This window comes from Phacochoerus africanus, chromosome 5 (genome assembly GCF_016906955.1).
Source record: "Phacochoerus africanus isolate WHEZ1 chromosome 5, ROS_Pafr_v1, whole genome shotgun sequence".
NCBI classification, from domain to species: domain Eukaryota; kingdom Metazoa; phylum Chordata; class Mammalia; order Artiodactyla; family Suidae; genus Phacochoerus; species Phacochoerus africanus.
In genome coordinates, this window is record NC_062548.1 from 73,541,042 (window position 1) to 73,565,728 (window position 24,687).

At 42.6% G+C, this 24,687-nt stretch overlaps 1 protein-coding gene across 2 annotated transcripts in view; it reads right to left on the reverse strand.

Annotated features, from left to right (window-relative positions):
* The window catches only part of STAMBP (STAM binding protein), a 29,518-nt gene that overhangs the window by 4,635 nt on the left and 196 nt on the right, over positions 1–24,687 (reverse strand). For both annotated transcript variants that reach the window (XM_047781758.1, XM_047781759.1), the window contains exons 2-7: positions 22,717–22,934; positions 12,289–12,364; positions 11,866–11,961; positions 9,896–10,262; positions 8,254–8,378; positions 7,258–7,395 (exon numbers count right to left, since the gene is read on the reverse strand). In XM_047781758.1, coding sequence (XP_047637714.1) covers positions 7,258–7,395; positions 8,254–8,378; positions 9,896–10,262; positions 11,866–11,961; positions 12,289–12,364; positions 22,717–22,919 — 1,005 coding nt within the window. In that variant the 5' untranslated portion in view covers positions 22,920–22,934. The remainder of the gene's footprint in view (positions 1–7,257; positions 7,396–8,253; positions 8,379–9,895; positions 10,263–11,865; positions 11,962–12,288; positions 12,365–22,716; positions 22,935–24,687) is intronic.

Below are 24,687 nucleotides of genomic sequence, written 5' to 3' on the forward strand. Positions count from 1 at the left end.
CAAGGATATGAGAGGGAGAGAGTGACTGGGGTTAAATCACACAAAGGACCCTGCCTTATTTGGGAAAAGGATCAAGATATTGAAATTTGAGGGTTGTCAGTTAAAGCATCACCTAAATTGCATTCCATTTATTTCATTTGCTTTCAATTATTTAATGTTTTATTGGGCACATTCTTGGTACACAAATGAACCACTGTACAATGACTTGTGCTCGTCTCAGAGGGGATGTGATCTTAGATGACAAGGACAGAAAAAGACCCAATGTGGACTTCCTGCTGTGGCACAGTGGGTTAAGAATCCGACTCTGGGGTTGCTGCAGAGATGTGGATTCAATCCCTGGCTCGGCACAGTGGGTTAAAGGATCTGGTGCTGCCACAGCTGTGGTGTAGGGTGTAGGTTGCAGTCATGGCTTGGATTCAGTCCCTGGCCAGTGTTCCATATACCACAGGTCTGGCCATTAAAAAAAAAAGAAAACGACCCAACATGACTCAAAAAGACCACCAATCTTCACTGACAGAAAACCACATAAAATTATTGTATGTACTTGACCAGTGTTTTTCAACCCTATTGTGTAAAAACGATGAAGCTCCTGTGGAACTTGTCAAAAGCACAGGCTCCTGCACCCCACCCCAGAAATATCCATCCTGAGAAAGACAATTTTTTTTTTCTGGCCACACCCACAGCATTTCAAAGTTCCCAGGACTGAATCCAAGCCAAACTACAACCTACACAACAGCTGCAACCTACACCACAGCTGGAGCAATGCTGGATCCTTTAACCTACTGTGTTGGGCCAGAGATCAAACGTGTGTCTCAGCAGTGACCCAAGCTGCCTTAGAGACAATGTCAGATCCTTTAACTTGCTGCACCACAGCGGGAACTCTGGACATTTTTTTCTTTAAAGCTCATTATATGATTTTTATATGCAGCCTCATCTGAGAAGCACCACTCCATAGAATGCTGAGACCAGCTCACTGTGGAAGAGGCCTGCAAAACAGGAACATGTTAGCTGAGTTCGGACAGCAAGTCCACACATACAGGTCTGCATGGGGCAGGAAAGAACTTTGGTGACCACAAGGGAAAAAGAGCTTCTACCTATGAGAATATGATGCTATAGACTGTTAGGGACAAATGGCCTGGGCCAACACCTTTCATTTCATGGTTAGAGCCTGAAATTTTAACTGGTAACAAATGAGGTCTACACAAGCCAGTGAAGGCTTCGAATCTAAAGTTGGGTTAGTTAGCAAAGCAATCTACAGATTAAATGCAATCTGTATCAAATTATTCATGACATTTTTTTACAGAACTAGAACAAATAATCATAAAATTATATGGAATCGTTAATAGGCCCAGAATTGCCAAAGCAATCCTGAGGAAAAAGAACAATGCGGGAAGCAAAACTCTCTCAGACTTCAGACAATACTATGAAGCTACAGTAATCAAACAGTGGGGTACTGGCAAAGAAACAGACACACAGTGTGGTACTGGCACAAAAACAGACACACACTGATCAATGGAACAGAACAGAGATTCCAGAGATGAACCCAGAGATTAACCTTTGACAAAGGAGACAAGACTATACAATGGCGAGGAACTCCCATCGTGGCGCAGTGGAAACAAATCTGACTAGGAACCATGAGGTTGTGGGTTCGATCCCTGGCCTCGCTCAGTGGGATCTGGCATTGCTGTGAGCTGTGGTGTAGGTCACAGACATGGTTTGGATCTAGTGTTGCTGCGGCTGTGGTGTAGGCCAGCTGCAACAGCTCCGATTAGACCCCCAGCCTGGGACCCTCCATATGCCACGGGTGCGGCCCTAAAAAAAGACGAAAGAAAATATTAAAAAAAAAAAAAGAATATGCAATGGGGAAAAGATAGTCTCTTCAGCAAGTGTTACTGGGAAAGCTGGACAGTCTCATGTAAATCAAAGAAGTTAGAACGCTCCCTCATGCCATACACAAAAATAAACTCAAAATGGCTTAAAGACTTAAATATAGGACAAGATACCATAAAACTCCTAGAAGAGAAGAACACAGGCAAAACGCTCTCTGACAAAACCATACCCATGTTTTCCTAGATCAGTCTCCCAGGGCAACAGAAAATAAATAAAAGTAAAAATAAACAAATGGGACCTAATCAAACTTACAAGCTTTTGTACAGTAAAGGAAACCATAAACAAAGAAGACAACCTATGAATGGGAGAACAAATGATAAGACCGATAAGAGCTTAACTTCAAAAATATACAAACAGCTCACACAATTCAGTAACAAACAAAAAAAACCAGCTCAGTTGAAAAATGGGCAGAAGACCTAAACAGACATTTCTCCAAAGAAGATATAGAGACGGCCAACAGGCACATGAAAAGATGCTCATCGACACTAATTATTAAAGAAATGCAAATCAAAACTACACTGAGGTACCACCTCACACTGGTCAGAATGGCCATCATTAATACCAGGGGGCTCCCTGGTGGCCTAGTGACTGAGCATCCAACTTTGTCAGTGCTGTGGCACAGCCTCGATCCATGGCTTGGGAACTTCCACATAGGTTCGGCCAAAAAACAACAAAACCAAAAACCAAAAAACCAACCCCACAAAAAAAAAAAGTCTACAAATAATAAATGCAGGAGAGGGTGTGGAGAAAAGGGAACCCTCTGCACCACTAGTGGGAATGTAAATTGGTGCAGCCACTAAGCAAAACAGTCTAACAGTATGGAGGTTCCTCAAAAGCTAAAAATAGAGTTGCCATATAATCGAGCAATCGCGAACTCTTGGGCATATACCCAGACAAAACTATAATTCAAAAAGATACAGCACCCATATGTTCATTGCAGAACTATTCACAATAGCCAAGACACGGAAACAACCTAAATGTCCATCACTCAACGAATGGATTAAGAAAATGTGTTATATGTAGAATACTACTCAGTCATTAAAAAGAATGAAATAATGCCATTTGCAGCAACACGAAAGACCTAGAGATTATCATACTATGCAAAGTAAGTCAGAAAGAGAAAGACAAATACCATATGCTATCACATATATGTGGAATCTAAAATATGACACACATCAACATATCTACAAAACAAGAACAGACTCACAGATACAGAGAAAAGACCTGTGGTTGCCAAGGGGGAGGGAGTGTGGGGGAGGGAAGGATTGGGAGTTTGGAATTAGCAAAGGCAAACTAGTGTATACTGGGTGGATAAACCACGGGGTCCTACTGTAGAGCACAGGGGACCATATTCAATACCCTGTGATGAACCATAATGGAAAAGAATACAAAAAAGCATATACATGTATAACTGAGTCACTGTGCTGCACAGCAGATATTAACACAACATCATAAATCAACTATACTTCAATACAATTTTAAAAATGAAAAAAATAAAGTTGGGGAAGCTAGAAAGACAACATACAGATACATAACAGGGGCTTAATAATGGTCAAACTAAACCAAAAAGTCTTATTTGAGCCTCTGCTCCCCTCTCTCTCCTTCTCTCTCCTTCTCTTCACAGTCTAGCATCTTAAAAAAATTAGTTATGTCCACTGTGCCACCATGCTGGAGACAAAGGAAGGCATTTTTATGAAGAGAAAACATCCAAGAAGCAGAAATGAGTAAAAAGAGTGAATGCTAAGGGTGGCCTAGGTGCCTAGGCAAGCAGAGAGGCCACAGGAGGGCAATGCCAGCTAAGGTAAGGCTGAGAAAAGGTGAAGGGGTGCCTGGAATCCTGATCTGGAGGTTACACAGCAGCTGGTGATGAGCACATGACCAGAGAACCTGATTCAGAGCTGGCGAGGTATAAAAGGAAGAACTGACTTCTTGCATTCTCCTCTTGTCAACTTTAAGATCTGAGCAAACAGTATGGTCTGCTTTTGTTTGCTTTTAATGCAAAATTAGGAAGGAATGATACAAAAATATCATGGGGGGAAAAAAGCTGAGATATTATCAATTTAGACTCTAAATTTGGCCCCAGCTAGGCTCTCACTGATACTAAAAATTCTTATACTCATTTGTGGCTAAGTTCTCCTGGACATCTAAAAAGTAATTGGTCCAAGGTTCCCCCATCTTCGCCAGCTCTGAAACTCATTTGTCTCCCTCCTGCTGGACAGTGGGTCTAGACCCCAACCTTGCTGAAATCAAGATCATCAAAAATGAGTTCCCTCAACCCCTCCAATTAGAATCTCAAAAACCTCTCTGTGTGGGGAGGGAGGGGAAGACTGGGGATTTGAGATGGAAATGTTCTAAAATGAGGTTGTGAAGGTGGTTGTACAACTACAGACATAATAAAATTCATTGAATTTTTTAAAAAATAAGAGGTAAATTTTTAAAACTCTCTTCATATCTTTCACGCAGAGGAATGAGGATCTTCTCCTCCCCAGGAAGGTGAACCTCTCTTTGTACTTCTGACTTAACACTTCCCTGCCTCCACATTATCTTGCCTCTCCTGCCCTTCCGCATTTCCTCCACAGGCTCCACTCTACTCCGCTGGCTCACAGGGCAAGTTCAGAGAGCTATACACAAGAATGTAGATGAACCTTAAAAACACTGCGCAAATGAAGCCAGGTACAGAAGAAGACATACTACATGATCCTATTCATATAAAGTTCAAAAGCAGGCAAAACGAAACTAGTGAGTTTAGGGATATACATTTAGGAGGTAAAACTATACAGAAAGCAGAGGATTTCCAGAAGAGTCAAGGGAGGGGTTACCTCTATCAGAGAGGAAGCGTGACCGGGGCAGGGGCGTGGTGGTCAGCGGGTGGGTCTGGCAAAATGTGCTATTTCTTGACCAAGGTAATGTGCGTACACAGGTGCTTATTTAATGATTTGTTACAGTATACATTTAGTTTGTGGACTTTGTTCTATTTCAAATATAAAGATTCACCCCCCCCAAAAAAAACAACAACAACCCAAATCAAAACAGAACATGTTTTTGCATTAAACTATATGAATCAAGCAAACTTTCACTCAACCTGGCTATTCCTGAAGCCACCATTCCATCTCTTTCCTTTCCTCTAGTGCTAAGCTCTTCTCGAAATTAGTGTATACATTTCACTATCACCACCTCAATACCCATCACTTCTTAAACCTTTATAATCTACTCCCAGCACTTCCTGAAACCCACTAAAGTGCGGTCATCAGTGACCTCATCAAGACAACAGGCTCATCCTAGGCTTCATCACTCTACGACTCTCTACAGCATGTGACACAGTTAACATCCTGAAGCTTCCTCTTAAAACATTCCTTTTCTTTTGGCTTCTGTGCCTTAACACCACCCTCGCCTTTCTCTGACATCTCTTTGCTTCACGGATGACTACTCCCTGTGCTCCCCTGGGTGGCCTGTCCTTCAGGTTGCCAGAGACTCTCCACTTGCTCTCTGCTCTCCTCCAGTTCCAAGGCTTCCAAGGTCAGCTCTGCGCAGAGGTCTCCCGGTTCTCTTGCCCACCTTGGCCTTGCCCCCAAGTTCCAACTGCCAGATAACTACCTCGACTGATGTAATGTCTTACTAATAACCTTAAATTCAACATGCTCAGAATGGAAGACACCATTTGCACACCCCTCCTCCACTTCCAAGTAAGTTCTCCTGCTGGAGCCTCCACCTCTGCTTATGAGATGACTGATCCATTGCACCTCCATGAGTCAGGCTGAAATCTCTAAGTCATCACTTTTACTCATCATCCTCTCTTACTCATTCCCTACATTCTCTGATATCCTACATTTATCTCCTCCTTCCCAAACACAATGCCATCACCCTAGCTCTCATCATTATTAGAGTTTATCATCACCACACCAATCTCTTAAATGATTTCCCTGCCTCAACCTACTCACTAAAAAGCAGAACTTTTTAATCCTGCCTGCCCACACCCAAACCCTCCGGAACACACTCCTAACAGATCATATGAAAGCTTATGCAACACTGTCTCCTGATAAGAATCACAAACCCCAGCAAACTGGACCACTTGGTGCTCTAGGAACACAGCCTACCTACTCCAATGCTGTCCCCTCGATATGGAATTCTCTCTTGGTGCATCTTGTCAAAATTCTAGTAAATCACCCCAGCTGTGGTCCTCCCCTCCTGTGAATTCCACAATGCTGTTTTCACCTCTTGAGGAACTTGGCACCTTCTGCCTTATGTAAAGAGTTATGACATGTCTATATATCAATCTCCCTTATGAAACTAAAATCCTATCTTATTCAAATTTGTATTTCCTGGTAGATGAGGTACAAGTTCTCTATCCCCTACCTACTATAATGGGGGATACACAATAGAAGGAAATATTTATGAAAGGACAGAAGCACATGGGACTGCCTCATAGGTCAGTACTTCCCAAATTCTAACACACAAGTATGTGCAACCTTCCCAAATTCAGAAATGAGCTGACTTGTCTGTATGTAAAATGGCTTGGTCTATGAGAAAAGAGATGGAAAGACAAATTAAGAATTAATCTTGGAGTTCCCACTGTGGCTCAGTGCTAACAAACCCAACTAGGATCCATGAGTATGTAGGTTCGATTCCTGGCCTCACTCAGTGGGTTAAGGATCTGGCGTTGCCATGAGCTGTGGTGTAGGCCGAAGACACGGCTCGGATCTGGCATTGCTGTGGCTGTGGTGTAGGCCAGTGGCTACAGCTCCGATTTGACCCCAAGCCTGGGAACTTCCATATACCGTGGGTGTGGCCCTAAAAAGAAAAAAAAAAAAGAATCTTTAGAGACGGAATGTTATTTTACCTCATATTACCAGAAGACCATTAAGATACACAGATACTTGAAAATCACTTATACTGGTGGCCCTTCTGATTTACATCAAGGTATCTGCTGCTTTAAGAAAGACCAAATGCAAACATCTGAATTAACTTCCTTGGCTCATTTAAAATATTTTGATCTATATACCTTTCAGGAACATCATTTGTATGAAGTAATAAAATATAGCCTCTATACAGTCAATGTCCACATATATTCTAGGCTGGCATCCTATCATGCTTCATGCTCACAGGGAAATTGGGACTTTAAGGAAACAAGTTTATTTCTATTAAAATGTACGTCAAATTAAAAAGCCCTAAGTAGTTCCCAGAAATCAATACTGGAGTGCAAGCAGTTAAGTATGCTAGGGAAGCTAAGTCTGCAGCCAATGGAGGGAAAAACTACCATCTAAATAACCTGGATACAATTCTCTTTGCTTCAAGAAAAAACCAAGCAGTGTGTTGACAACATCTTGCGAGACAAGAAGATGAACCCTCAGAGGGCTCGGAATTGCTTACATGAATCCAGCCCAGTGTGATGAGACCCTGCTGATCCTGTATGAGGAAAAGCTCTTCTTCATTCTCAGTGTTGCAATAATCAGACCCAGCACTTTGCTTGGGGATGAGAACGTGGGTAATGGTGAACTCATTCCTCATCTGTCAAATGAGAAAACAGCTCATCACAACGGCCTGGCACTTAGGAACCCCACTGTCACAGCAATGGAAAGTGAAACAGCCATACACGCGAAGGCCCTTCCCCGCCAGCGTGACCCTCCTTCAGGAGGGGAGCCCCTCACGTCAGTGGTTCACAACCCTGGCTGCCCACATGCATTGCTTGGGGCCCTCTTCGAAGCCACAATGCCCACAGCCCCTGCTACAGCCAAACAGGTCTACTCATGATTCTTGAGATGTTCCAGGTGTCATAGGATTCTTCTTCCTCTGTTCATTGCCTAAGGTAGTTTCCTTCTACTGCTTCTCCAAGCCCTTTTCACCCTTTAAGGCTCAATTTAAGTCTATTCCCCTTTATTCATTTATTTACTCAGCAGTTGATAATGGGCTATTAAAGCGCCTCCATTTAATGATCCTTCCTCATAACCTAGTGCTTTTATTGTACTTACTAGTCAGCACGCTCTTTATCTTTTGGTGTAAATCTCCCATCTCCCTGAGGTGCTTGGCTACTTCTTGTGCACACACACTATGTGCTACAGACTCCATATTCCCGAGTCCTATCATAAAGCAGGGGCTCAAAAACTAAGATATGGGATCTTCCTACCAAGTTCAAAAGTAGGTATTTCTTACCACTAGCATTAAAAGAATCAGTTCAATTCAAGGGACTCTGAAAATCAATCAAACACAGGGTCCCTAAATTCAAGGTGACACTACATTATGCTGTGCACGGCTCCTTCGGCAGAGGGATTGGCACAGAGCAGCAGACCCTGGGTGTCTTCTCTGAGAGTAACGGGAGGCCAAGGGGGAAGAAACAGCCTCAGCTCAGGCAAGTACTTGCTGTTTTACCAGTTTTCCGCAGAGAATCCCACACGTCTCTACTCCCCGGGCAGTGCTGGCACTGGCCAGCTGGAGAAACTGTGGGCAGAGCTTCTCAGGCACCACCACGTGGCGCAGGCCGTCGATCGTAGGAGCTGAAATGGAGAAAGAAGTCTGAGAGTCCAGGGCAGAGCCTCCCCAAGCAGACCTCAGAGTTGGCAGCCCTGGGGGAGCAGTGTCAGATCACTAGGGTCCCCCAAGCCATAGGCCGTAAGTGGGGATCTCACCCTAATGGCGGAAGAAAAAGGGGTGGAAAGTCTCTTCTCTGACCTCCGCCACAGCCATTGGGAGTATTTCAAGGCAAGAAAAGAGGAGAGGCCTTAGCCATTCAAGTTAAGATGAGGATAAACTACTACTTAAAAGAAGTTTCTGAGCTATTCAGGAATAACAGGGATAATCCTGCGAGTACATGGGGAGAAACCCTGAAGGCCAGGCTGCTGAGTCCTTGCCCACTCTCCCACTGTCCTTTTAAGTGGTTCTTCTGCACGGCTGAATTCCTTAAATGACCACTTGAAAGATACATCATTCCTAACAAAGAGGCCTAATCTAACAATCAAGGCAAACTCCTCATTTTGCCACTACGGTCATTTTCTCAGATAGCCATGAAGTGGTGAGAGGAGGAAAGACCGGACAGTTGCTATCACTAGACTGAATTATCACTGACTACATACAATACTGACCGTGGCTAAGATCTTAAGGATTAGGAACATTCGAAGGGCAAGCCCAATTCAGTAGTTCTTTTTTGTTTTTTAAAAGTCAGCTGTATGCTGACTCACAGACATTGAAAAACTTACGGTCTCCGGAGGAGACAGTTTGGGGGGTGGGGGGATGTGCTTGGTTTATGGGACGGAAATCCTGTTAAATTGGATTGGTATGATCATTATACAACTACAGATGTGATAAATTCATTTGAGTAATTAAAAATAAATAAATTTTTAAAAAATTTTAAAAAAAGGTCAGGTGTTAGAGTTCCCACTGTGGCTCAGGGGTAATGAATCTGACTAGCATCCAAGAAGACATGGGTTTGATCACTGGCTCTGCTTAGTGGCTTAAGGATCTGGTGGTGTTACTATAAGCTGTGGTGTAGGTCACAGACCTGGCTCGGACCTGGCACTGCTGTGGTTTTAGTGCAGCTATAGCTCTGATTCAACCCCTAGCTGGTAGCTATAGCTCTGATTCGACCCTAGCCTGAGAACTTCCATATGCTGCAGGTGTGGCCCTAAAAAGACCAAAAAAAAAAAAGCCTGTTGGTGCATTGCAAAGTGGTACCATAAATCTCAAATTTCCTTTACAAAAGGTCAACAGTGGTCTCTAGTTCATCAAACATTTCAAATCTCTGTATAACCCTTAAAAGCTGAGGGTCTGACATTCAAGAATATTATTATTTGCTCTTCAGAAAATCAACCTGACCCAGGTAAATCATATGGCTTAAGCAAAGGCTACTTTGTAATACAGCTGTGATAGAACAGTGTGGTAACAGTGGTCCAATGAATTCCTGTGACCTGAGCCGAATGAGTGGGATCATGGAAGCAGTCTTAGGTGGAAACCCCAAACCGAATGACACTATTCAGCTGCAGCTGAGATGGAAGAAGACATGGGCACATGAACTCACTACTTCCTGAGTTGCTCAATGCTCCCGGTTTCAAGGACCTGTCCACCACAGGTGGCTTGGCAGGTCTTACAGTTGTATTACAGTCCGAAGGCTGCGTGGATATAACAGGTGCTGTGGGGGACACATCTAGCGAGGGCTTCTCCAAGCCAGGGAGCAGGGGGCCATCCAGGCCTGGGTCCACCTTCCCAAATTCCTGTACAATTTTCAGGCGTTCTTTTTCTAGCTCCTGGTTTCGGATCATCTCCTCAAACGCATGGAACTGTTCCTGCTCCAACTGTTGCTGCTTCTGCTGTGCCACCCTCTGTCTTTCCTTTTCCAGCTCTTGCTGGATGGCTATGTTTCGGGCAAGTTCTTCCGCTTCCCTCTTCTACAAAGAAAGAACAGGAGTTAAGCCAACATTTTATCTACAGGTGACTTCACACCTTAGGGGGACGAAGCTTTCCAGCAGAAACAGTTCTGCAAACACACTCCCCAAACTCATGCTTCCCTTAGTACCTCTACACCCACGGAACAGTCCTCGGCCCTGGCTACCCAGGCACCATATACCTCTGCTTCAGGACATCACAGTCTCCAACCTCTCAGTACTCTTTCCCAATGACTCTGACTAGTGCATTTTCTTCTTTACCAAAACCTCAATGCAATTTATTGTCTGCACCTCATATCTGTCTTTTTTTTGGGGGGAGGGGGTTCCGTGCCCGAGCCATGTGGAAGTTCCCAGGCTAGGGGTCGAATCAGAGCTACAGGTGCCAGGCTTCACCACAGCCACAGCAATGTGGGATCCGAGCTGCATCTGTGACCTATACCACAGCTCATGGGAACACCGGATCCCCGGACCCACTGAGCGAGGCCAGGGATCCAACCCGCATCTTCATGGATACTAGTCAGATTCATTTCTGCTCTGCCACAATGGGAACTCCCATAATCTGTCTTATACACAATTTTATTCTCTAAGTGGGCCAGGTATCATGCTGTATCCCAAGTAAGGCTGTGAGACAGAACTAAATCCAAACTTAAACTTGCTATTAAATTTTAACCCAAAAAGAAGCCTTCGAAATTTTTTTCTGGTGTCTGGTACAATATAGAGGAACATTTTAAAGTATTAAGAAACTTCAAGTAACAATCTCCTTCATGAAGGTTTTCACTCTCTTAGTACCTTAGAAATGCATAGCTGTTCACCTCTCTGCTGATTTTCAACATCAAAGTCCAGAATGGAGCTCAGGAGAGTGTGCAAAATAACGTGGAAGTGCTTGTAGTGTGTGTTCGCACCTGACACAGACTACTGACGCTGCCTTGGGACCTTCTCCACGTGTTTTAACTGACTCTTCCCAACAAGAATCATATGAAAATAGCTTGGGAAAAACCAATTATTATAAATAGGAATAACTTGTTTCAGATGTAACCCAATGTGAATCAACTCCCCAAATTCTCTGATCTAAAAACCCTATATTTTGATGAGAATTTTCATTGGTCTTAGGTTCCAGCTCTGGACACAGCGGACAATCAAGAGATTTTTCTGTCAACCTCAAGTCATCCTCTTAGAAAAGCAGGCTAAGTTTGTGTTAGAATCCTCAGCCTAAACACCTTTTTGAATGTTTCTGGTCTTGGCCAAAAAAGGTAAAGTATCACATTAAGATCACAACATCTGCTGAAGTATTTATTAGAATCCTAGGGCACAGCCTAAGAAACCAAAATAATTTCCCTTTTCCTTTTTCTTCTTCTTCTTTTTTTTTTTTAAAGGGCTGCACTTGAGGCTTATGGAAGTTCCAGGGCTAGAGGTTGATTGGAACTGCAGCTGCTGCCTACACCAACAGCCACAACACCACCAGATCTGAGCTGCATCTGCTTAACCCACTGAGTGAGGCCAGGGATCAAACCTGCGTCCTCAGAGACACTAGTTGGATTCTTAACCTGCTAAGGCACAACAGGAACTCCCAATAATTTCCCTTTTTGTTTTGCTATTACATACTCACTTTTTCTTCATTATATTCTGCATATTCTTTGGTATATCGTTTTAATAGTTCTGCTTTTAGCTCTTCTGCTTTGGGAAATGCAATCTCCTTTAATTTCTGAGACAAAAAAATCAGAAACTAAGAGTTAGACCAACCGCCAGCTAATTAAGCAGAGAAGTAAAAAGATTTAAGTCAAGATGGCAATAACAATAATGTTTCCAAAAGCATTTAAATAATAATTTAAACTTAAATAATTTAATTTAAAATATTCCCTACCCTACCATACCTGATATTTTATAACTTATCTAGTGAAATTAGATTTTGGCCTTATCTCCTGTTTGCACAACTGGATGCTCAGATGTAGATACTGTCATTTATATCCTGGTATTAGTCTCTGCTGCTTTGAAGCTTTGAGATGGGCAACAGTGAAAAGTGAAGACCCACCTTTACTGTGTCTTTCTTTTCAGGAATGACAGCCGTTTTGTAATCTCGATGCTTTGGTAGTTTCTCAATAAAGAGCCTAAGGAAACAGATCAGAATGACTGTGACACAAAGAAAACGTCCAAACATCCAAAAGACTCTGAAGCCAGGTCAATTCCCTCACCCTGCAGTGACTACTAATAGGTTTCCAGGCATGCAGGGGTAATGGGCACACATGCCCAGCCATGCTCCCCACCTATCTCTAGCTGTGGAAAGAGCAATGGAATGTGTGCTGCTTCTCCCAAATCAGGTGTGCAGCAGCAAGCACCAGACTCCTACAACCAAAAAAAATGGGGGGGAAAGCCTATCCTGTGCCCAAAATACACCCCCAAAGAGATTTTTTTTTTCTTATGACAGTGACAGGCTTCCAAAGAAAAGGCCTCTGTCACAAATCATTCTTCAGAGAACAGTTTGGCAGCCAAGGGCAGGAGGCTAAGAGAAAACCCACGTTCTATTACTATTCCTAGCTCTGCGTGACTTTTAATGTTGGCTTTTTTCTTTGGGATTCATGTTTCTTCAAAGAAGAATATTCCTTGCATCATATTAAGCACTGAGATGCTTAGACAGTACATGTGTTACACAGGTGTAATATATGCATGTTACATGTGTAAAGTGCATTGTGGTCACTGATGCAAAGTGCTTAAAGGAGTTCCCACTGTGGTGCAACAGGATTGGTGGTGTCTTGGGAGCAGTGGGACACAGGTTCCATCCCTGGCCTGGCACAGTAGGTTAAGGATCTGGCATTGCCATGACTGTGGCTTAGGTTGCAACTATGGCTCGGATCTGATCCCTGGCCGGGGAACTCCATATGCCTCAGGGAGGCCAAAAAATAAAAGTGCTTAGAGAAACATAAGTGCTAGATTTTCTCTTTCAGTTCTTGTCCTTGCCTATAAAGCTCAATGGGAAAAATAAACAGAATCAATTCATAGACCTCTAACATTTATGATGTTTACTTGGGGACAGTGAAAACAAATACAAGTTCAGTAACGTGTCATGGCTGAAAGTGGTAGGTTCAGAATTTCAATGCCAGCAGGCCAGTTCCAGAGTCTACTCTTTCAACCACTATATCGCACTACCTCCTCATGGCTCCTGGAATGTCCAGGACCACTGGTGGGATTTGGAACAAAAATGTCTTTTAATATAATTAAACACAAGCTGAAACCCCAAAACGACTAAATTGAGGGCAGCTTGCCCACCAGCCGTAAAATACTGTAATGTAGTTGGGACTAAGTGACTCTCTTTCATGCGCAGGAGTAATCGAAGGAGGAAGTCTCAGTAAAGGGAAAAGAAGAAGGTCCCCACCAGCACAAACCCTCTACAGGTGAGCCATCCTCCTCCTGTTCAATATCAGGCCCATGAAAATTTCATTTCAAACCAATTTAACAACACCCTAGGCAGGATGAATTTCATAATCAAAATCATTCTAAAATTCATCCTTTGGTTCATGAAGTTTCCTTCAGGTCAATACTTAAAACAAGCACAGATTCACTTTTCAACCATAAAGTCCTAAAGAGGATCCTAAGATAAATAAGACATAGGTCTTGTGATCAAGAGACCCGTAATTCAGTCACTCTAAAGACCAAAGTACATGTTCCCCACCTTGGACGGGCTGAGTGTGCTTTGCACTGAAGCCTCAATCAGCCAAGAAAGTACCATGTCAAATAAACACCACACTTTATATTCACTTATGCTCTCAGCCTGAAGAATTGTAAGTCCCTGAAACCAGAGATGTCTGTGTCTCATGCTTCTCTGTATATTCCTCTAAAGCCACCAGTGCCTTGTATAAAGAGGCACTCAGTAAATATCCAATGAATAGAATTCTCTTAAAAACTTTAGATGCGCTGAGTGAAAAACAAAGTGTAAAGTACATAATATACTATGGTGTCTTATGTGTAAAAAAATGGGGGGAAATTATATCCAGGCACACCTCAGACATATTGCATGTTTAGTTCCAGACCACTGCAATAAAGCAAATATTGCAATAAAGTGAGCCACATAAGTTTTTTGGTTTCCCAGTGAATATAAAAGTTATGTTTACACCATAGTGTAGTCTACTAAGTATGCAATAACATTACGTCTAAAAATATATATACATACTTTAATTAAAATCACTTTATTGGAGTTCCCATTGTGGCTCAGCAGAAACGAATCTGACTCATACCCATGAGGACTCAGGTTTGATCCCTGGCCTCGGTCAGTGGATTAAGGATGTGGCGTTGCCATGAGCTGTGGTATAGGTCGAAGACAGGGCTCAGATCCTGCATTGCTGGGGCTGTATTGAAGGATGGCCGCTACAGTTCCTACTTGACCCCTAGCCTGGGAACCTCCATTATGTCAGGGGGCCACCCTAAAAAGACAAAAAAAAAATCACTTTATTCTTTATTAACTAAAAAAATGGTAACCATCATCTGACAATGCAGGGTGCCACAAACCTTCACTTTGTAAAAAATGCAGTATCTGCAAAGTGCAATAAAATAAGTATGCCTGTGTATGTATGTATATATATTTATTTTGTTTAGAAGTATATAAAGTAACACAGGAAGCATACACAGGACCTAATAAAAGTAGAGGATAGGGGAAATAGAGTGGATGAGAGAAACTGTTCACCATACACTTTTTTCTTTGATTTTGAACCATGTAATGAACACTAGTTTACAAGTAAAGATACAACTCCCAGACCTGAACATGAATACCTTTCCCTTGTTTCAGTAACTAGTCAATCTTCTGAATGGGGACATATGGACAGAAGGGCCTCCTCAAAACAGAATGGACAACACAACCCACTGCCCACACTGGAGTCAACAGAGCTTAGTGGTTAGCAGGGCAGACTCAGGAGCCGCCTGTTTAGGTTCACATCCTGGCTTTAACCATTTACTAGCACCACTCCTCAGTTTCTCTCTCTATGAATTATATATATGGAGACAAGCTAGTCCTACCTGATAGGGTTGCTATGACACTAAAATAGATTTATAAATAAAGTGCTGAGCACAGTGCCTAGCACTAAGCCAACACCTGCTATACGTTTATATGATTGTTTTTGCTAATAAAGATATGAGCAAGAAGAAGAGATGAAGAAGTGAACAACTAGGGTTAGAAATTTTCTAGGCAGAGAATGGCTGTGGCCCAGATGTATACTGTTCTCTGGGTTGTATCTGGTAGCAGCCTAGAGAGTGGAAATGTACCAAAGCAAACAAAGACGCGTCGGCAAAAACAAGCAAAACCACCTAACAGAACAATAGAAAAAAGACATATGCAGAAAAGTAAATCCAAAAGGTAAATAATGGTAAGTAATTCTATAAAATGGTATTCCACTTTACTTAGAAGTGACAAATTCTCATTACGATGAAATATCATTTTCATCTATGAGACTGGCAAAGAATTAAAAGTTGATTACAACCAGAAGAGGCAAGGGCAAAGAGAAACAGGTGTCCTTATACCCTCTTAGCAGAAATGTAATTTGTAATTTCTTAGGGGAAGAAGGGGAGTGGGAGACAAGTATTCAAAATTTAAAATGTGTGTACCCTTTAAACTCAAAATTCCACTTCTATGAATTTATACTACATGATAATACAAATATATATGTTTGTGTATATGTGTATACATATATACACACACACATATATATATAATGTGTGTGTATATATATATATTAAGGCAATTCAATATAGCATTGTTCATACAAGCGGAGAAACCTGAAAACCTAAATGGCCATCAACTTAGGGTAAACGCACATGTAAAAAACAACATAATCGTTCACTCTTTCTTTCAACAAATATTTATTGAGCCTCTACTATGGGGTCAGGTATTATTTTATAAAGACTGGGGATATGGCCGTGAATGACACAGTCACAAGTTCCTCCCTACCACAGACTGTACATTACAGTGGGAGAACAGATAATAAACAACCACGAAGCATATGATCAGGGTGAGGAAAAAGTCATTAATAGGGAAGGGGAACGAAGCGACAGGGGCGGGACTGAGATTTTCTAGATAGGGCTGCATCACTGAGAAGGTGGCATTGAAGGAAGGACTGGAAAAGTGAGCCACGAAGTGATCTGGGAAAAGACTGTTCCAGGCAGAAGAAACAACCTAAGGCAGAATGAGATGGATTAGTGCGTCCTGATCTGGAAAGACCTGACTTAAGAAAGCAAGTTTAAAAAAGAATATATTGTGTGATCTCATTCAGGTTTTAAGAAAAAAAGGATTAATCATGTGCCCACATGCTTGCACAGGCTTATACATTTTCTCAATAAACCCAAGGCACATAACAGAGACCACCTCTGGTAGACGTGAATTTTCTCTTCACATTATAATTTCCCTTGCTGTATGGTTTGAAAAAAAGTTGTTTTCATCTTGAACAAATATCGCTTTTGTGTAAAAATAGCTAATTTAAAAAGTCAGGCAGAAATTCTGTAACACGGATGGGCTGAGGGCTCTAATTCCTCCCCATCTAGAAGTTAGTCAGCAAAGCAAGTATGATCCCAGATGAAAACCCTCTTCAGTCCATAAGCCCCAATCCTAGTGGTTAACATTTTCCACGCAGGTGACAGACTATTTTCAGAAAACAGGTTTGCATTGTGGGAGGCTCACACAGCAGGCAGGAACTGTCTGACTCCTCTGTGACTCTCTTCTATGTTGCCTAGTCAATGACCATAAAAAGCTGTGAGAGAATCCACTGCCTGGATTATTGTCTGTGCTCACCATGAAAATATGTACTGATTTAATATGTTGAAGATCCTTCTTCTATACTGGGGTCTGCAAAAGGCAAAGCATTCCTACAGCAGGGAAAAATCTCCGAGGGGAAATGTGCTTGAGATCATTAAGAAGCCTGAATTGCTGGAGGGAAAAGAACAAACATGCCCTTTAAAATCTTTAAAATCCACCAAAGGTCTAGAACAATGACTCAATAGTAGGCGGAGGCAGAGGAGTGGAGGCCTTTCCTCCTCCCTCCTCAGTGTGATAATTGCCAAAGGGAGCCGCTGTTACTCACAGGGATACACCAAGAAAAGTGCAGGAGAAAAACCAACTGAGAATAATAAGCTAGAATATTTTTTTTCTTGCAATTCTTAGGGCCTGTCAGTTCACAGAATCAGAATTAGGGTCTTAAAGATATCAGCAAGAAAAGTGAAGGTAGCTACATGAACTGATGTGGGTCAAGCCAAATCCAACCAAGTCCCCAAGGAAACCCCAAATCTAACAAATTAAGCAATACATTCTACCCTCTTCTCACTTAACTTTTCTCTAGGCCTAGTTCAACATCTTAAATGGTGCCATAAGCAGAACACCACATACAGGAAGAGACGCTGTACCAAATCGAGGTCTTGCTGTTAACACTGATATTCATATCACTCACGATAATGCCAAATCACAGGGAAAAAAAAAATCAATATTCTAAATTTCGGTGTATGGTTGGTTAATCCTACCCCCTCTGGCCTACTTAGGAGTTCATTTCTACAGTGGAACTCTCTTTTTTGTACTAGTAGCCTCTCCTTCTCCACAGTGTCCTTTCCATCAGCAAAAAAATATGCTCTAGAATCTCCCATCTTAAAACACACACACACACACACACACACACACACATACATATTCATATACTCCTTGCCCCCTTCGATTACTTCCACAGTTGTCCACTTTACTTCCCGGCCAAGGTTCTCCAAAGAGTTGTCCACGCCAAGGCTGGACAAATGATGGCTAGTGGGTGAACTCCAGCTTCCACTGGGACATAGCCACAGCCATTCATTCATGTATCATCTATGGCTTACTTTCACATGACAAAGGAGACATTGCAACAGAGATCAAATTGCCTGTAAAGCCAAAAAATATTTACTATCTGGCCCTTTTACCGAAAAAATTTGCCTATCTCTAGACCATACTCAGGGTCTCTACTTTCTTATTGTCCAATCACCTTGCAACCCACTCCAATCTTTCATCCTTCCAGTAAAACTACTTATCAAGATTACCAATCACGCCAAGCCCAAATCCTCATTCATCTGAGACAGCGGACCACTGTTCTGCAAATACTGACCATGTTCAGCTCCCATGACACCACTCTCTCCTGGATTTCTGCCTACCTCCTGAATCTTCCTTCAAAGTCTCCTCTCCTGGCTCTCCCTCCACTAGCAACCTCTTGCCTCTGTCCTAAGCTCCTTTTCTTCTCATTCTACAGACTCATTATCAAAGTTTCTTTCTTTCTTTCTTTTTTTTTTTTTTTGTCTTTTTTGCCATTTCTTGGGCTGCTCCCACGGCATATGGAGGTTCCCAGGTTATGGGTCGAATCGGAGCTGTAGCCACCGGCCTATGCCAGAACCACAGCAACTCGGGATCCGAGCCGCGTCTGCAACCTACACCACAGCTCACGGCAATGCCGGATCGTTATCCCACTGAGCAAGGGCAGGGATCGAACCCGCAACCTCATGGTTCCTAGTCGGATTCGTTAACCACTGCACCACGACGGGAACTCCTCATTATCAAAGTTTCTTGATCCTTTAATGTGTCCTGGATGCTTCTGATGAAGATCCATAATGAAGCCTATGGACCCTTCTCAGAATAATTTTTTAAGATATAAAAGATGAAGGATTAAAAAAAAAAACCAATTCTACTGTAATACAAATTTCAAAATATTAAAAATTGTGATATGTGCTTATTTATTAACGCATCGCTAATACAGCAAAAAAAGAGGATTGAGTTGTGGACTTAATAACGCTACAGCAATTCTAAAGTAGTGGGAAGTGGAAATGCTATTTTGAGATATTAGCAACAATCATAAAGCAATATGAAAATATCCTGATTTCTTTTAGTGCCAAAACTACAGATATTAATACTACTGTGGTTTGAGGCCTATATTTGAAACCGAAGGAAATGCTAAATTTCAGTTAGAGATTAGTAAAAACAACAAAAAAATTTCCCAACCAAGTTCATGGACCCTAAATTCTAACAATGAATCCCTGTGGGCTTCCTGGACCCTAGATTAAAAACCTCTGCAGTAGAAGGTCTCAGCTGCTCCCATTGTGACTCAGCAGTTAATGAACATGACCAGCATCCATGAGGACACAGATCTGATGCCTGGCCTCACTCAGTGGGTTAAGAATCATGGCGCTGCTGTGAGCTGTGGTGTAGGTCGCAGGCATGGCTCAGGTCCCAAAGTTGCTGCGGCTATGGCATAGGCCAGCAGCAATAACTCCAATTAAACCCCTAGCTTGGGAACCTCCATATGCACGGGTGCAGCCCTAAAAAGACAAAAAGACAAAAAAAAAAAAAGAAGAAGAAGAAGACAGTCTCAGCAGTTCTTGTGGCTTCAGAACTAACTATATGTTGAAGATTGCTGGGCTCAGACCTCTCCTCTGAGTTCAGGCTGCTCCATCCAACCTCCTACTGGGCATCTCACAGATACCTTAAACTTAACACCTAACATGTCAAACACCCAGGCTTGAACTTCTGAATCTCCCTGATACCCAACCCCTTTTCAACACCACTCTCCCCATCTCAATAAATGGACCAGCACATCCTAAGTTACTCAAGGAAGAAACTAAAGTCAAACTTGATACTATTTTCTTTCTTAAATTACAATAAGTCCTATGGATGCTATCTCCACAATACCAAATCCATCTGCTCCTTTCCAGGCCATCACGTTCCTTCAAGCCACCAGCCTCTCTCTTGAGCTGATTCTACAAGTTTCCTAACTAATTGCAATGCCTTTTCTTAACACTCCCTCCACTGTTTACCACATAGCAGCCACAATTTTAAAGTATAAGTAAGGTTAGGTCACAGCCTCACTTAAAACTTTTCAAAGGGTTTCTATTGCTCTCAAGATAAAACGTAAACTCCTTACCGTGGCCTATAAGATCCTGTGTGATTCTGTCCCACCTGTCTCTCCAGCTTCATCTGGAGTCATTCTTCCTCTTCACTTGCTACTCTCCAAACACAGTGATCTCTCAACCCTCAGAACACACTAAGGACTTTCCTACCTGAGAGCTTCTGAATAGACAGTTGCATCTGTTTTAAATGCTCTGCTTTATGCTTTTGGAATGACCAACTCTATGGCATCCTTCAAGTCTCAGTTTAAATCTTACCACATTTCAGATAGATCTTACTCTATTTAATTAGAATACCCTTGGTGGAGTTCCCATCGTGGCACAGTGGATAACGAATCTGACTAGGAACCATGAGGTTGCAGGTTTGATCCCTGGCCTCGCTCAGTGGGTTAAGGATCCAGCGTTGCCATGAGCTGTGGTGTAGGTCGCACAGATGCAGCTCGGATCCCACGTTGCTGTGACTGTGGTGTAGGCCAGCAGCTACAGCTCCAATTGGACCCCTAGCCTGGGAACCTCCATATGCCACGGGAACGGCCCTAGAAAAGGCAAAAAGACCAAAAAAAAAAAAAAGAAAAAAAAGAATACCCTTGGTTATTCTCTGTCACAACATTCTCTTTGTTGTTTCCATAGCATTTTCTCTATTTTGTGCCTGTATATTTATTTGCTTATTGTATATTGTCTTTTCCCATAACTAGAATAAAGGCAGGGGCCATTTTACTTACACTGTATTCAGGACCTACTGGAGTGTCAAGTAGTTAATAGCTATATGCAATATATTTGTTGAATGAATATGGTTCTCACCCTCAAAGCACGTTCTATGTAGGGCAACAAAAAAACCCAGAAGGCCCTTCAGAAAAATACCTGGTAGAGGAGTTCCCGTTGTGGCTCAGCAGGTTATGAACTCGACTAGTAACCATGAGGATATGGGTTCGATCTCTGGCCTTGTTCAGTGGGTTAAGGATCCAGCATTGCCATGAGCTGTGGTGTAGGTCGCAGACGCGGCTCGGATCCCACATTGCTGTGACTGTAGCGTAGGCCCGCAGCTGCAGCTCCAATTCAACCCCTAGCCTGGGAATCTCCATACACTGTGTGTGAGGCTCTAAAAAGAAAAAAAAAAAAAAGAAAGTAATAAGAATGACTGTCTCTGGAGGGGAACTGAGGGTTTGGGGAACAAGAGGAGTGGTAGGGAGATTTGGTTTTTAAATATACACATCCTTTTGTGCCTTCTGAATTCAGTAAACATGCATGTGTTACCTATTCAAAAACAATTTAAAAATAACCAAAAATTAGTATGGCTTAAGACTATGATCTCAAAAGACCATCTTCAAGTCATGAAATATTACAAAAAAGGAAACAAAAAGAACAGGACCTACGTTGTAGAATGAATCCTGAATTAAGAGTTAGAAAATCCAGGCTTCGTCAGTCCAAACTGTGGATCAAAAACTACCACTAAACCAGAGCACGTGTCCTCATGTGGAGAATGAGAAAATGATGTGCCCTACTCAGTGCACACAGAACTGTGAAGGTCAAATGAAGTAACGCGGGTAAACTACTCTGTGAACTACGAAGAGCCATACAAATACATTGCAATTATTATTGTATTTGAAGGTCCTGGTATTATGAAAGAACAAGACTAGAAATTATAAATGAGGCCCTTTAACACTATTCTCTTCCTGAATTAGACAACTTTTCCATTATCACTGGGGCTTTAAGAACTGTTTCTGGGAGTTCCCGTCGTGGCGCAGTGGTTAACGAATCCGACTAGGAACCATGAGGTTGCGGGTTCGGTCCCTGCCCTTGCTCAGTGGGTTAACGATCCGGCGTTGCCGTGAGCTGTGGTGTAGGTTGCAGACGCGGCTCGGATCCCGCGTTGCTGTGGCTCTGGCGTAGGCCGGTGGCTACAGCTCCGATTCAACCCCTAGCCTGGGAACCTCCATATGCCGCGGGAGCGGCCCAAGAAATAGCAACAACAACAACAACAAAAGACAAAAAAGACAAAAAAAAAAAAAGAACTGTTTCTGTTACTGAACCGAAATCTTCAATTTATGCCCCCTGCCCTAAGAAAAGCAACTCAAGGGAAAGGTCTTATAACGAGCTACACAAACTATAGGTGGTCAATACTTATTTGATGATTTGCAAGATTATGATAAAGGTTAAGAAAAACTCTCCTCGAATCACTCAATTTGCTATAAAGTAAGTAGAGGTGAGGAATTTTGGCTCTGCTAAAGCTTAACAATAATTCTCTGATTGAGAGAGGACAGGAAAAACATTCATCAATACAAATCATGTAGTTGAAACACCAACTCTCCTGCCTAACAGCTGGGCCATGTGGGCACAGGCCAAAGAGCGAGGTCTCTTACTCATGAAATTACTGAGTCATGAAAACAACACTTTCAGTACTTATGTCTTTGAACGTCAAGGACAGCCAATACGTAGGAGCTGCCAGCAAAAATGATTAATGATAATGACGCTGTAACGTTTTCTACTTTTAGCAATTCTGAGCAGAAATAAATGAGCACAAGAGCAGAATGAGTGAGGCATCAGTCACCAGAAAAGAAAAAGGAAACTGGAGGTGTCTTACGTGATGTACTTGTTATAGAGGATGAAGGCATGTTCAATGTTGCCTTCCTCAGAGTAAATAGAAGCCATCCGGATAATCTCCATTCCAGAGCGGAAGTACCGACGGGGTGGAATGTCTTCATTTACCTCCACTGCGCTACCTATCTGGGAGAGAGCCCTCACCCGGTCTTCAGGTGGGAGGCTCACATCTCCATGGTCAGACATCGGGACCAAGAAGCTCTGAAACAGAGAAAACAGATGGCATCAACACCAAAGCCCTCAACATCCCAGCATAGCCTAGCACAGTGTGCTCATCCCACAAACCTCTACCTTATGAAGAAATTAAAAGAAAAAGAATACATTATGGCTTTTATCAAGTAAGGTCTCTTTCCCCAAGACCCTCAGGGAAGCCCATATCACAATGATGAAAAGATTGGCAGCCTCAAAAACTCCTAATCCCTGCGCCATAATTAGGTGGTACAAAGAGTATAACATAATGAGCTACAAGGGGTTCAATTCTGCCCTTCCTGCTAAGTGTTCCCTGTGGTTAGGTGGCCTTGCCCTCAGCACCATAAAAAGAACAATAGCTTACATTTTTTCCCATTATTTCTCTTCTCAGCTCCCCATTTCTATCCACCCTTGACCTGGCAGAGAACACTCAATGAATTTTCATGATCCTAAACTGACTTCAAGTTGATCATTTTAACCTGAGAGTAACTGATGTTTCCCTATACTTTTTCATACTTGAGCAGAAGGTAGGTTAGGGGAAATGGCATAGGAATGAATGCTCATAATCCTAACTCTGCTCACGGAATCACTCTTCCAGTCAATCTACATCACATCATTTCAGGGCAAGGATTTTTGATCTAGAACGCAATTTATTGGAATCTATCTTTAAAGACTAAGCGCTCTTCGAATAACAAAAGGACACAAAGGTAACTTGAAAGAAAAAAAAAAACAAACACAACACAACAAAACACCACCTGGGACTCATACTGCAGTAATCTACAATCTCTCTCTCTATTTTTGGCCAGGCCCAGGGCATGCAAAAGTTCCCAGGCCAGGAAACGAACCTGCGCCACAGCAGTGACCCAAGCCACAACAGTGACAACACCAGATCCTTAAGCCACTGAGCCACCAAGGAACACCTCTAGAATCTTTCTGGATATTGCTACTGCTAGAATCAGATTCTAACTTCCAACCTTACATACTGAATTACAGCACACCCTAACCAGCATGTTCTAGAATATACACAAGCTACCACAGGTTTTGAAATTCAAGACCCTGTGTCAAATGGCCCATTTTTTTCCTTTGAATCTTAAACCTTACTCATTCCCCATAGAGATCTTTTGCTTCAGTCATGATTCATATCTGCCTAGAAACCTTTACATTTCAGTTTCATTTATCTATACACTGTTGTTGTTTTCCACTCCAACCCCTCCCTAAGAGATAGTTTTCTCCAGGCCAATTCTATCTCTAAGTGACACTTTCTCCACCAAGCTGCTGCTTCTCATACACCCCCATAGTACAAAAGCTGTGGGGACTACCAGGGATGTAGAGGCATTCTGTCTCCTGTAAGGAGCCTTTTTAAGGGCTCAGAAAGCCACTAGCAAATCTAAAACCTCCCCCAGTTCTCTAATTAGTAAATTCAGGGCAAAGCCCATCAAAGCTATCTGAAACAGAGGTAGCTCGTTGCTCTTCCCTGTCTCTCTGTAGAGGATATTTTTGTCGCAAATGGAATCCACTCCCGAGACCAGCAGGTGGTGCCCAGTACTACATACAGAGCTGAGCAATACTCCAGACAGGTGGTGCCGTAAAGGACCAAGGGGTAAACATGAGAAGGAAAAAGGAAGCAGCGGGAAGAGGGAAGGGGGCGTATACAGCGGAGAGGGACCTCTTGACAACAGCTTAAGGGCCCATGAGGTAGGCGGGGGCGCGCTGGGCCCGACTGGGCACGGGAGCCGTCAGGGAACTCGCGCGCGGAGGGTTGGGC